Source organism: Cetorhinus maximus, chromosome 17 (genome assembly GCF_964194155.1).
Source record: "Cetorhinus maximus chromosome 17, sCetMax3.hap1.1, whole genome shotgun sequence".
In the NCBI taxonomy this organism is placed as follows: Eukaryota; Metazoa; Chordata; class Chondrichthyes; order Lamniformes; family Cetorhinidae; genus Cetorhinus; species Cetorhinus maximus.
The window spans coordinates 105315831-105329224 of NC_135895.1; the positions used below are offsets into that span (position 1 = coordinate 105315831).

The window sequence follows — 13394 nt, forward strand, 5'->3', positions numbered from 1 at the left end:
CATGTCATAAATTTTTTTCTTTCTCTTTATTAAAATTTTTGAAAATCAAACTAATCTCCCTGAGGCAGCTCCGTGCCTCTTCCGCACGCAGGCGCAAAAGAGCGCAAGCCCCGACTCAGCCTACTCCCCCCCCCCCACCACACCCCCACCCGCACAGGGAGCGCTGAGCGCTTCCGGGTGCACGGCACACTGGGTGGGCCTTAATTGGCCCGCCCACGCAAAATGGCGGCATGCAGCTGATCACGGGTGGCGATCGGCTGCGCGCCCCCTGGCACCCGCTCCTTCTCAGCCCCCTTGACAGGGAGAAAATCCTCCCCCATGACAATAAGCAGATAATCTATTTTTTTAGTGGTGTTAGTTGAGGGATAAATATTTGGCCAGGGCATTCTGCACTTGACCTGTTCTTGCACAAAGTAATTGGATAAATAGTACAAAATCCTGTTTGGTTACCATTCTGTTTGACTGTTCACATCTCTCTCTGTTTACAGATACCCTTCGTGCGTTTTGTCCATAAAAACAAAGTCAGTGAAATTAGAAGGTAAGAGGAGGCCATGTGACCATGTTTTGCAGGAGTAGAGTTGCCCTTTGCTATGTTATTCCTTTGAAAGAAAATAATGACCAGAAACAAGTGGTTCTGCAAGAAATTTTTAGTTTGTTCTTTTTGCAAAATGTTCGTGATTAGATACGTTGGTTACTATGATGCAAAAAGCTTTTAAATGCCTTTTATTTGCCATCTCTGTCAATTATTGTCCAAATGTTTCAATCAATGAGAAAATGGTCTTGAGGTGGCTGAGGGAGCATTTTGAGTCTGTGCTCTGTGCTAGCTGTCTTGCTTTGAGAAGTCCTTACCTTTCCTGCCTTTAGTGGATCGAGTAGTGTCCTCAGCAATGACCAAAGACCCCATTGATGCAGACCCTCATTTTAAAAGGGGGATGGGGATTCAGTGCACTCGAGCTCCCAAGTGGGCGGCACACTAGAAGAGACCAAGGTCATGGAGGCTTGGCCAATTTTAATGGAAGGGCTCCATTGGCATAAACTTTACAGGGTCCTGCTCAGGCTCCCTGGTTGGTGGGCATGAGTGGAATTTTAGCAGCAAGAGGGCACAGCCAAAGACCTGTGGACCTGAGGACAATTTGGGGGTCCCAAGGCCATCGGAGATAAGGGGAGGCCGTAGTTGTGGAGGCTAAAGAACTCCTTACAGGGCCTTGGGGGAGCATTCCCGTGTCTGCTGCTCCACAAGGAGTTCTAACCGAAATATTTTTCAAACACTGATCTTGGCTCCTTGTGGCCAGTTGGCTTTCCCTGCCGGGTTGCAGACTGCAGAGTTACCTCTGATTTCAGTTCAATATCATTTTAACTGTTAACCGGGCCCCTGCCTGCCTTTATTCGAAGCCTTGTTGAAAACCTTATTTGCCATCGTAAAACTGATGGTGGCTGGGAACATGGTGAGTTGGAGCTGGGATTTAACTCCTCGCACACACCATTCTTGCCCAGCAAGAGGCGTTTAAAATACTAGCCATAATTTCTAGATCAAGGAGTTATCTGGTCCTTATTCCTTCATTTTGGCAATAAAAATGATTGCAGTGAGTTACTTCCCAGATGGATGTTAAACATAGGGTGGGATTTTCCACACCTGCCCGCTGCCGGGATCTTCCAATGGACTTCTGGCTGGGGCGCCACCTCACCCGAGACGGAGCTGGAAGATCCCGGCCATACTTGTATGAAAATGCAGATTGCTTTGAAAGCTCATTGATGAGAAAAGCTAGGTCTGAACTGTGCCACGTCCTAAGCATGTACTTATCATTTGGTCCTAAAGATACTGCATGAAGAAAAGGTTTCTCCCAAATGGGCTTCCTTATCAAATACACTGCGCATTTGATATCGTCGATGTTGAGCTGGACTCCGTCTTCTCCGTTGCAGAGTTAATTCAAATTGTGTCAGAGATTGTGAACAGATATCCTTCAGCTGGGGTAAGAATGTGATTTGGATATCAATTAATTGGAATTTAAAATTATTCACTGTCCATTGAATATTATTTCATTGTTCCTTCAACATTATTTCACTGTCTACTGCTTTCGTATTGTGTGGGCATTTTGGATAAATTACTTGGATTAACAAAGTTTCCATCTGCACTAGATTTTCTAGTAGTCCTCTGTTCATTATGCTATTTTCTGCTTGCCCGTTCTGACATCATTAAAAGAACTGTGCATCATGATATACGTCTTTATATGATGTATAACAAAACAGTGCCGAATGCCACCTTCCATTGGCAGCCTGCACTTAAGGCAAACCAGTATCACGAGGTCAAGTCTAAAGTGGTGAAATGCAGTGCCTCTGTGAAAGCAATACTGAAAGGTCATCAGTGACGAGATGCTATCTTGCTGCTGTGATAATTTCCTGCTGATATAATTCTTCAACTCTATAGAGGGTGTGAAGCACCAGACAAAGCTGCTAAACTAGTTCAACAAACCTTGGAGCTGGGAGATTGGACTTGCTTTGTACAATATCAGTAGCAAAGATATCAATGTGTTTATTGTACAATTACAAATGGTGAAATGTCATACAATGCGTTTGATGGCTTACTGAAACACAGAACAAAGGAACTTCACGCAAACATGTGCATTAGCAGTATGCACAGCATGATTTCAACCCCATATAGTGGAAAATTGCTTCCAAATATAATTTGGAGTTTTCCTGGTCATGTACAGTTTGTTGTGACATGGAAAATATTTACTTCGTATACGGAGAGAATTCCAGGGATTTGTGGTTGATTCTACCACACTATTGATGTCTAGTTACAGCCGCTGGAATGTAATTTCACTAATGTGGACTGCTAACCTTTGTCTGAAATGTAACAAGTGTTGCAACACTTTGGAGGGAAACGATTGCCAAGAAGCACAGCTTCTATCTGGCTGAAACTGTTCTGATGATAGCCGACTGCTCAGTGATGTAGGGATCCGAAATTGTTTGCTAGCCCATTTTCTGCTACCACAGGAAGCATTATGAAGTTAAATTATTAAATGTTAAATCACCAGCAGGAAAAAGTAAACTCCACAGCCTTTCATATGCCTTTACTTGGGAAAGATTCAAAATGGTAAAAAATAAACATACACCAAATCATGGAATCACACAACACTGTAAGAAACCACTTGGTCTGTTGTACCTTTCCAATTCATTGAGTAATGCATTACACTTTAGGTTAAATAGTCCAAAGAGATTTGCGTTTGATTTCTATGTGCCAATTTAATGCATTCTAATGAGGGAAAACAGTAATCCATGTATGATGGCTGGAGTACAAAGGGTTTATGTTATGTTACTGTTATATAAAGCACTGGTTAAACTCATTTAATGCATTGATTTCTGTGCGCTGCACCTCAGGAAGGATATATTGGCCTTGGAGAGGCGCAGTGAGCATTCACCAGAATGATTCCAGGGCTAAAAGGTATTTATTATAGATTAGGCCTGCATTCCCTTGAGTTTGAAAGATGAATTGAGCTGTTTAAGATGATTAAATGAGTTAATAAAGTCGACAGGAAGAAACTGTTTCCTCCGGTGGAAGAATCAAGAAAAAATAAATATAAAATATAAAAGCGAGGTACTTTAAATGCCTTTAATATTTTATCTGAGACATTCTAAGACTATACTTTTATCTTTTTCATAACCAGAGTTATCATCTCTAATATATTTTTTATCTTAACAGAAACGATACAGGAACCTGATTGTTAGTCACACACTGTTAGAACAAACTCTCTTCGCAAATGGAAATCCAGAATGTGGCTCAAAGGATCACTGTGCAAAGGTAGTTTTTTTAATATTTGAACATGATATTGGGAATAATCCACTAAGGCCCTCAAGTCTGTTCCACCATTCAATTAGATAATGGTTGATCTGTGCCTCGGCTACATTTAGCCGCTATTGTTCTATATCCCTTGGTAACCTTACTTAATAAAAATCCATCAATCAGTCTTGAAAATTTCAATTGACCCAGTGTCCTGTGGGGAGCAATTTCCAGACTTGCTGTACCCTTTGTGTGAAAAAGTGCTTCCTGATTTCGTTCCAGATTGGCCTAACTCTGATTTTAAGATGATGCCCTCTTGTTCCGGATTTTGGCACCAGGATACTTCCCCCATGTGCTACATTGCAAGGTCTTTAGGATTCTGTGGCGTATTGAGGCAGTTCCAAGCCTCTGCAACTCTGCAGCATATTTGAACACGGTTGAATGACTTCTCGTTCCTCATTTGTTACATATTTTTAAGAATGATAGTAAATCAGAGATAATGGAAAGGCTTTTCTTTGAGAATCGCTGTGAACTTTCTCCCCGGCCCCGCACACGTGCCAGTCTGAAACCAGCTGCTCGGAGGTGGGCAAGGGTGGTCTGACATAGACCATTCCTTCCTCTTTCAACAGCCCTTCATCAGGACTGTTTAGAACTATGTAGCTAATACATCAGCATTGACATTTTATACTGGACATAAAATTGACTTCAACCTGTGCATTGACACAACTTTTCTCTTGTGTTAATTCCATTTCTTTAGTCTTGCTCTGGCAGGTTCTCATTCAATGCCATATCCCAACAACTGGAAAGATTCTTGCAGATGAACCAATGCTTTGATGAGAGTATCACCCGGTGTTGGGAATCACTGACAACTCTACAGAAGTTATTTGTGGATTCTGCTTTCACTGTAAAGGTGAGGAGAAAGAGTATTACATTAAGGTAGATGTCTAAAGCTTATTACCCTCTTATTATACTCACCAAGGTGGTTGGTTCTTAAGTGGCTCAGCAAACCACTCAATTGTATCAAACTACTACAAAGGGTACCTTCAGGGCAGCTCGGGGCGGCTAATAAATGGCGGCATTGCCAGCGATGGCCACTTCCCGAGAATGTTTTTTTAAAAAGTAGCCTGGTGAATGGGTTTTTGTTACTGCATGGCTTCTTATTTGCAGTTTACCCAGCTGTAGAACTCTTGCTGTGCAACTTTTAGGAACATACGAAATAGGAACAAAAGTAGGTCATTCGGCCCCTGAGCCAGCTCCGCCATTCAGTAAGATCATGGCTGATCTGTTTGTGTTTTGAGTTCTACATTCCCATCTAGCCCCCAATAACCTTTGATCCCCTTGCCTAATAAGAATCGACCTACCTCTGCCTTAAAAATATTCAGTGATCCCGCCTCCACCACCTCCTGAGGCAGAGAGTTCCAAAGTTGCACAACCCTCTGAGAAAAAATTTCTCCTCATCTCTGTCCTAAAAGGGCGATCCCTAAATTTAAAAACAGTGCCCCCTAGTTCTAGACTCAGCCACAAGAGGACACATCCTTTCCACGTCTACCTTTTAGGGACCATTCAGGATCTTATATATTTCAATCAAGTCATCCCTCACTCTTCTAAACTCCAGTGGAAACAAGCCCAGCCTGTCCAACCTATCCACATAAGCCAATCTGCTCATTCTAAGTACCAATCTAGTAAACCTTCTCTGAACCACCTCCAATGTGTTTATATCCTTCCTTAAATAAGGAGACCAAAACTGCACACAGTATTTGAGATGCGGTTTCACCAATGCCCTGTATAACTGAAGCATAACATTCTTACTTTTATGTTCAATTCCTCTTGTAATAAAGGATAGCATTCCATTAGCCGCCTTAGTCACTTGCTGTACCTGCATACTAACTTTTTGTGACTCATGCACGAGAACAACCAGATCCCTCTGCACCTCGGAATTCTGCAGTCGTTCTCTGTTTAAGTAATATTCTGCTTTTTTATTCTTCCTGCCAAAGTGAACAACTTCACATTTTCCCACATTATACACCACCTGCCAGATTTTTCCCACTCACTCAACTTATCTATACCTGTCTGCAAAATCCTTATATTTTCTTCACAACATACTTTCCTACCTATCTTTGTGTTGTCTGCAAATTTAGGTACACTGTCTTCTGCTTCACACTGTGAAAAAAATTACAAACTGACCAAAAATGGAGTTTTAATTGTTTGATGTGCTATCCATTTACCTGGTCACTGATGCATGATCGCTGTACATAGAATGAAAGAACTATATACTGTAGTCAGCCGACGAGTAAAGCAAGTCAAGTCTGATACCTGGACAGGGGGGTGCGACTGTATTCTGGGGTTTTTAAAATTTATCTTCCAATAACATAAAATACCAGTAAATCAGATTGTGACATGTGCTTTCCTCATAATCTCAGTTTGTACATTTTGCATTTGTATGTGTATTTCTACATTGCTGGTAGGAGTGATCATAATCGAGGGTATAGAGGAGATTCCCAAGAATGTTGCCAGGAATAGAAATTTTTAGTGATGAGCAAAGATTGTCAATTACTAGGAAGCCTAGGTTAAAATAATTGGTAGTAGGTTTAGAAGGGAGTTGAGGAGAATTAGTTCATCTGGAGGTGATGAGTGTCTGGAACTCGCTGCCTGTTATGATGGTAGAGGCAGAAACCCTCATGATATTTAAGAAACACTTGCACGTACACTTGAAGTGCCATGACCTACTGAGAGCTAAAAATTGGGATTCGGCTGAATAGCTCTTTTTCTGCTGCCACAGATACAATGGGCTGAATGGCCTCCTTCTGTATCATAAATGTTCTATGTTTCTATATTTTTATTTCTACAAGTCGGAATTATATGAAAGAATCCAGTGGCGAAAGTTGAAATGAACTTGCACCTAAAAAAAAGGAGCTTTTAAAATGCCTTGTGTGCCCAACGAATAGAATTTATTTATTTTGTATCTGTAATCTCCGCCTGGCTGAGGTCCAGGTGACTATCGGGCTGTTGCTTCTCAGGCTGAAAGTCCCCATGCCTTCAGGCTGAGGTCTCACGTGTGAGCCCTCGACCGATTAGTTAGTTTTCACATGTCAATCATAAAGAGAAAAAAATAGATTCTAGCTCCTTTTCATTATCATGAGAGTTTAATACTTATAGTCCAAGTCCATTTTTTAAAAAGTGAGGGGTGAGTTAGCTGCTTAATGTCTTACAGCCTCACATTGTCTCCAACACCATGTGATGTTCCTTCCCTAGACATGCCACTCCCCTCTCACTTGGTGCCCAGAGCCTCCCCCCTGCAAGAGGTGTGCACTCCTGCCTTCAGCTCACCCCTGCACCCTTTCTCTTCAACCCTCATCCCAAAGGGTGGCTTCTGCCCCTTTTCTGTTCACTTCCCAATGTTTGCTCTTTTTATTGTGAGCAATATCAAGGGAAAGTGAACTAATAAAGGAACAACTTCTTTTAAACTGGTTGACATAAACAGATCAATTAATTAAACTGTTAAATCTGTCACTTGTTAAACATACATGCCCCGCGATTTGTTTGGATAAATAAGTTCAACATTCGTCTCTCACTTCCTTGCCTCCTAATTTATGCTTTCTTGTGTAGAGTTTCTCGGCACTGAGCTCTAGTTTCACCAGAGGCTCAGTGAGTGCAGCTCAAGGTAACTCCATCTACTTATAGAGAAGCATCCCTTTGTGTAGGAGCTGGGATTGTTCCACTGCATCTGCTTTCCTGCTGTTGGCAAGCTCCAGTTCTTAGGGGGCACACAAATCCTTTTCCTCGTTTTCTGTAGCACAGCTGGTCTCTCTTCTGCCAGCTCAAAGCCATCAAGACCTCACCCAGCCCAAGAAATCCTCATGGGATTGTAACATTATTGAACTGGGCAATAAATAGGCAATTACTGGACAGGTTCATGGCTAGAAGACATTTACCACCACAGTTAATTAAAAAGGAAACGCATCACTAGGGTCCAGTTGTCTTCTTGAAACAGGAGGTTCTTAACCTAACATCATTTGGAAATAGAAACCAAGGTGATGGAAGAATCATAAATATACTAATTTATAACCCTGTGAGTCAGAAAGTTGTGGGTTCAAGTCCCCCTCCAGGCACTTGAGCACAAAAATCTATGCTGACACTCCAGTGCACGACTGGCTGTACTGTTGGTGCAGTCATGTTTTGGATGAGATGTTATAATGAGACCCTGTCTGCCCTCTCAGGTTTCGACAAAAAGCAGGGTAGTTATACCCAGCGTCCTGGCCAATACCTGTCTCTCAAAGAACATCACTAAAACAGATTATCTGCTCAGTACCATGTTGTTGTTTGTGGGACCTTGCTGTGCACAAATTTGTTGCCTCAATTCCTACATTCCAACTTTGACTACACTTCAAAAGTACTTCTTTAACTGTAAAATGTTTTTGGAATGTCCTAAGGTTGTGAAAGGTGCTATATAAATGCGTCTTTCTTTCTTTAATTCATGCGTGAGTAGTACCAACAGATGGTGTCTATAAAACTCATCGAGTTGAAACGTTCCATTTGTAAGCTTCCCATAAGTGGACTCGCTAGTTTATTAAATTTCTCCTTCATCCATTGAAGAGCTGTGGCCCTGAAACAGAGCTCTGAATGGAAAGCTCAAGCTGCTCCCACAAATGAAACTTTAGTGAGCGGTTTGTTAAGCAAACTTAAGTAAAGCCAGTAAATTAGAGCAAAGAGAACAACTTGAAGAAGCGAAAGGGCGATTTGCAATGATCCACAGTGAAGTCTGTCCTTGCTGAGAGGATTGTTTCTATGATGGAAGCTGTGAGCTAGGAAACCAGCCTGATGGTGAAAGGATTCATGTTGACAGACACAGCGGAGGTGCTGGAAAACCTCCTCGTTCCAGTGGACTTTTTGATGTTGCTCAGGGCACCTCACCGGGGTGCAAGAGTTCAGCAGAGAAACATTTTTTTCAACTGTTCTGCTTGGAAGTTTTGCCAAAGCATTATCTAGGTTTATTTGTTTTTTCTCTCTAATCAAGCAAGAAGTTGCAAAATTTGCTGCACAACATTAAATATGAGTTTTGATTTTCTGTACTGTCACAGCTGGGCGGCTGGGTTAGCTCATGTGTCCAGAAAGCTCGGTTTGTGGATTGGAATGATGCCAGTTGTACCAGGTTCAATCCCCATTGCCAGCCCAGGTTGACCTGGGGCCTGCCTCCTCACCCTGCCCTGTAGCAAAATAACAGCATAAGCCATGGCTCAGCAACCCTTGAATAGTTAGGGATGCGACCTTGAGGAAAAAGAAAAATGTAACTCCTGATATCGTTCCATAGTTTGATCCTGTGCAACAGTGAGGAGCATGACTATAGAGGGTAAAAATTCTTCAGTGACACTATGGTATTCTATTTGAAATGTAAAACTGGTAGACTCTTGCAAACACACGATGAATCTCCACAGTGCTGGTTGTCATGTAAACTTTACAACTGAGCACCGAGGTGCTAGAATTGGACTGTAATTTGTTTGCACAGTTCTACCATGTTTATGAATTAAAGCTTTTGTCTGCAGGTCATTTTAATAGGCAGCTGAACTGCATTTCCTAAATTTGGAACAAAGTTCATAAAACCAGTGAATTTAAAATTGCCATGGAAATACTACAATTTACGATATACATCATGCCAAATTCAAATGGCATGGTGGAATTTCCAACTAGTGAAATACTTCTCTGTGCAACTACTCTAAAAGAGAATCCATAGGATAGGAAAGTGAGCTTGTTTCGAATCAGCACTATCTTACATTACAATTAATTAAAAAATGAGACCATGTACCTTTAAACTTGAAGTTACATTAAAAAGAACAATCACGTCAGTTTTCAAGGTACAAATGAAGCTTTTTGCCTGAAGTGTGCACTAATGCTGGTAATTTATCCATGAGCATTATAACATAATTCTGAGACTTTATGAAGCCATCAGACAATATTCCGTTTATGTTTTGCTATGCTAAGGGAAATCCTTTCTCACTGAAAATGTGCTTACATTGCTGTTCTTGTGTGCCTGAGGGGGTCACACACTTTACTTGTCCTTATCTTACTGCACCCCACAACACTACCAAACTGTACCAAGTGCCAGAAAACCAGGCAGGAAATGAGAACAGTACTGGTACATTCAGACTGCTGTTGGAGAGAAGGTCCCAAGGCTCAAAAATCATCTGTGGGGAAAGGGAAGCGAGCGAGAACGGTTGATCTTTGGGCTACCACCTCCAGATCCCACCTGGTCAGTTGGCACCACAGTGCAAGTGCTTAGGTGCTGTTATGATATGACAGGTGGTATTTGCCAAATCCACAAGGGAAACTTGGCCATGCTATCACAACAATTGTGCAATTTGTATTTATTACGAGAAGGCTGGTGCACTGAAGTCAGAAGTAATTAGTTCACTACCACCTTTAATGATTTTAAAGATTAAATTAAAACATTTATTAACAAAACAAGAAAAAACTTAAACACACAAAAGATTACAGTTACACAGTTATAACAGTTCCTAAAATTTCTACTTAACTAAACTCCCAACAACACACCCCCTTTAAGGCAACAGTCCAAATAGATTCCAAATTTATAAAGTTACCCAGCAATTTTACCACAACCGCCCACTGGGCGATGGACTTCCAAAGGCTTTTAACACAACTTTAGTGACTGGAACAGCAAACTTCCGCAGGGTGGCTCGAAGCTTTTCCCCAAGTCTGTTTCACACTGTCACTTTTCAAGATCTCACATGGCCGCACCTCACACATCCTTCCATCCTTCTTTGAATGTATTTTATCCCTTTTGATTTGTAACTTCCATTGTTTCCACTTGTCTTTAGAAGTTACTTTTCCCAGAATATAAAAATCTTTCATGTTCTCATTATGGCCAGCACTTTTGGGAAAAATCAACGTAATAAACTTGCCCTATTTATCTTGCCAATTGTAAACATTTTCCATCTCCCTATGAGAATCAAACACTTCTCCACTTACCTAAAATGCAAAATTTATTCACACAGTACCTGCTGACCTCACCCTAGCTTATCTCCATTTCAAATGATGATTTTGCACGTCACTTTGATAATTTAAACCCTGTCTAGTTTAATTAAATTAGCCACACACACACACACACAAGCCTGCTTTAAAATATCTCTCAATAATATTAGGCAAAGTATGATAGTTTCTTGACAGTACCTATGGTCCTACTCACAGGGAAGTGGGGCAAGAGAGCAGGAAGATGAGAAGGGCAGGAACAGCCCCGCTTGCCTTGTTTAAGGAGCTAGCTGTGGGCCTGCACATATCCCAGCACGTGCCAGGAAGTGACTTCAATGGGGTGAAACATTGGTGGAATGGATCTTTGTCTTTTTTACATCACTGCACCTAGGAAATTGGTGTTGTTTAGGTGTAACAAAGAGTGCAATCATTCCAAATCACATAACCTGCAGCTTGGAGCTACTTTTCATTAAAGTTAGATGGGACCATAGAGTGTACTGACTATCCTCTCTCTTTTTGTTTTACTGTAGGTTGGAAGTTTGCGTGGTACAGAAGAAATAAATTTGAAGCATTACGAAGGATTACTGTTTGCTTTGTACGGTGCAGGTGCATCTGACTTTCTGGCCTTTGGAGGGCAGTATACAAAACTAGTAAGATGTTTAAGAACTGTTTCTGGGAAAAAGGATAGGCACCTTGATAGTTTGCTTTGATTTTGTGTGTTTAATTTTTAAATTAAAGTTGAGCCCTTTGTACTTTTAGAACTGCAGTTCCACATTTCAAATAACCTTGCATATCCAGTGCCTGATGCTCATGTACTCCCAACTTAGCCAAAATGTAGAGGCAAAATATTGATTAAAAATGGCAACATTTGATTCTGCAAAGGCTATTGGCCCTGACAATATTCCGGCAATAGTACTGAAGACTTGTGCTCCAGAACTTGCCGTGCCCCTAGCCAAGCTGTTCCAATACAGCTACAACACTGGCACCTACCCGGCTATGTGGAAAATTGCCCAGGTTTGTTCTGTACACAAAAAGCAGGACAAATCCAACCCGACCAGTTATCGCCCCATCAGTCTACTCTCGCTCATCAGTAAAGTGATGGAAGGGGTCATCAACAGTGCTATCAAGTGGCACTTGCTTAGCAATAACCTGCTCACTGATGCTCAGTTTAGGTTCTGCCAGGGTCACTCAGCTTCTGACCTCATTACAGCTTTGGTTCAAACATGGACAAAAGAGTTGAACTCCCAAGGTGAGGTGTGAGTGACACCAAGGCAGCATTTGACCGAGTGTGGCATCAAGGAGCCCAAGCAAAGCTGGAGTCAATGAGAATCAGGGGATCTCCGCTGGTTGGAGTCATACCCAGCACAAAGGAAGATGGTTATGGTTGTTGGAGGTCAGTCATCTCAGCTCCAGGACATCACTGCAGGAGTTCCTCAGGGTAGTGTCCTCTGCCCAACCATCTTCAGCTGCTTCATCAATGACCTTCCTTCCATCATAAGGTCAGAAGTGGGGATGTTCGCTGATGATTGCACAATGTTCAGCACCATTCACGACTCCTCAGATACAGAAGCAGTCCATGTCCAAATGCAGCAAGACCTGGACAATATCCAGGCTTGGGCTGACAAGTGGCAAGTAACATTCACGCCACACAAGTGTCAGGCAATGACCATCTTCAACAAGAGAGAATCTAACCATTGCCCCTTGACATTCAATGGCATAACCATCTCTGAATCCCTGACATCAATATCCTGGGGGTTACCATTGACCAGAAACTGAACTGGACATGCCATGCAAATATTGTGGTTACAAGAACAGGTCAGAGGCTCGGAATCCTGTGGCGAGTAACTCACCTCCTGACTCCCCAAAGCCTGTCCACCATCTACAAGGCACAAGTCAGGAGTGTGTTGGAATATTCTCCACTTGCCTGGATAAGTGCAGCTCCCACAACACTCAAGAAGCTCAACACCATCCAGAACAAAGCAGCCTGTTTGATTTGCCCCCCTTCCACAAAAATTCACTCCCTCTACCACCGATGAACAGTGGCAGCATTGTGTACAATCTACGAGATGTACTGCACAAACTCTGCAAGGCTCCTTAGACAGCACCATCCAAATCCACAACCTCTACCACCTAGAAGGACAAGGGCGGCAGATAGATGCGAACACCACCACCTGGAAGTTCCCCTCCAAGAAACACACTAGGCAGAATTTTCTGCCTGTCGGATGGGCGGGCCCGACCCAATCTCCGGCGGGCAGGGAGCCGATCCCCACCGGAGAAGCGGCCCCGCCGCCATTTTACATGGGCGGGCCATTTAAGGCCCACCCAGCGTGACGTCCGGCGGTAAGCGCTATGCGCTCCCTGTGCGGGCAGGGGGGGAGGGGATTCCCCAAAAGCGAGAGTGCACTCTTTCGCGAATGCGCACGAAAGAGCGCACATCTCCCTGAGGCTAAGTGCTGCCTCAGGGAGATCGCTTACTCTTTTAAAAATATTAAAAATAGAGAAAAAAAAATTCCCTAACATGTCCCCCTCATGTGACAATGTCACACGAGATGGGACATGTTCATAAATTACAGTAAAACTTTATTGAACTTTTTAGAACACTGCATGAAACCTCATCCCACCGGTGGATGAGGTT

The 13394-nt window shown here is 42.5% G+C and overlaps 1 protein-coding gene across 2 annotated transcripts in view; it reads left to right on the forward strand.

Annotated features, from left to right (window-relative positions):
* LOC144692671 (eIF-2-alpha kinase GCN2-like) overlaps nucleotides 1-13394 on the forward strand; it is a 71775-nt gene that overhangs the window by 40121 nt on the left and 18260 nt on the right. For both annotated transcript variants that reach the window (XM_078561764.1, XM_078561765.1), the window contains exons 15-19: nucleotides 489-538; nucleotides 1817-1970; nucleotides 3701-3799; nucleotides 4536-4688; nucleotides 11290-11409. In XM_078561764.1, coding sequence (XP_078417890.1) covers nucleotides 489-538; nucleotides 1817-1970; nucleotides 3701-3799; nucleotides 4536-4688; nucleotides 11290-11409 — 576 coding nt within the window. The remainder of the gene's footprint in view (nucleotides 1-488; nucleotides 539-1816; nucleotides 1971-3700; nucleotides 3800-4535; nucleotides 4689-11289; nucleotides 11410-13394) is intronic.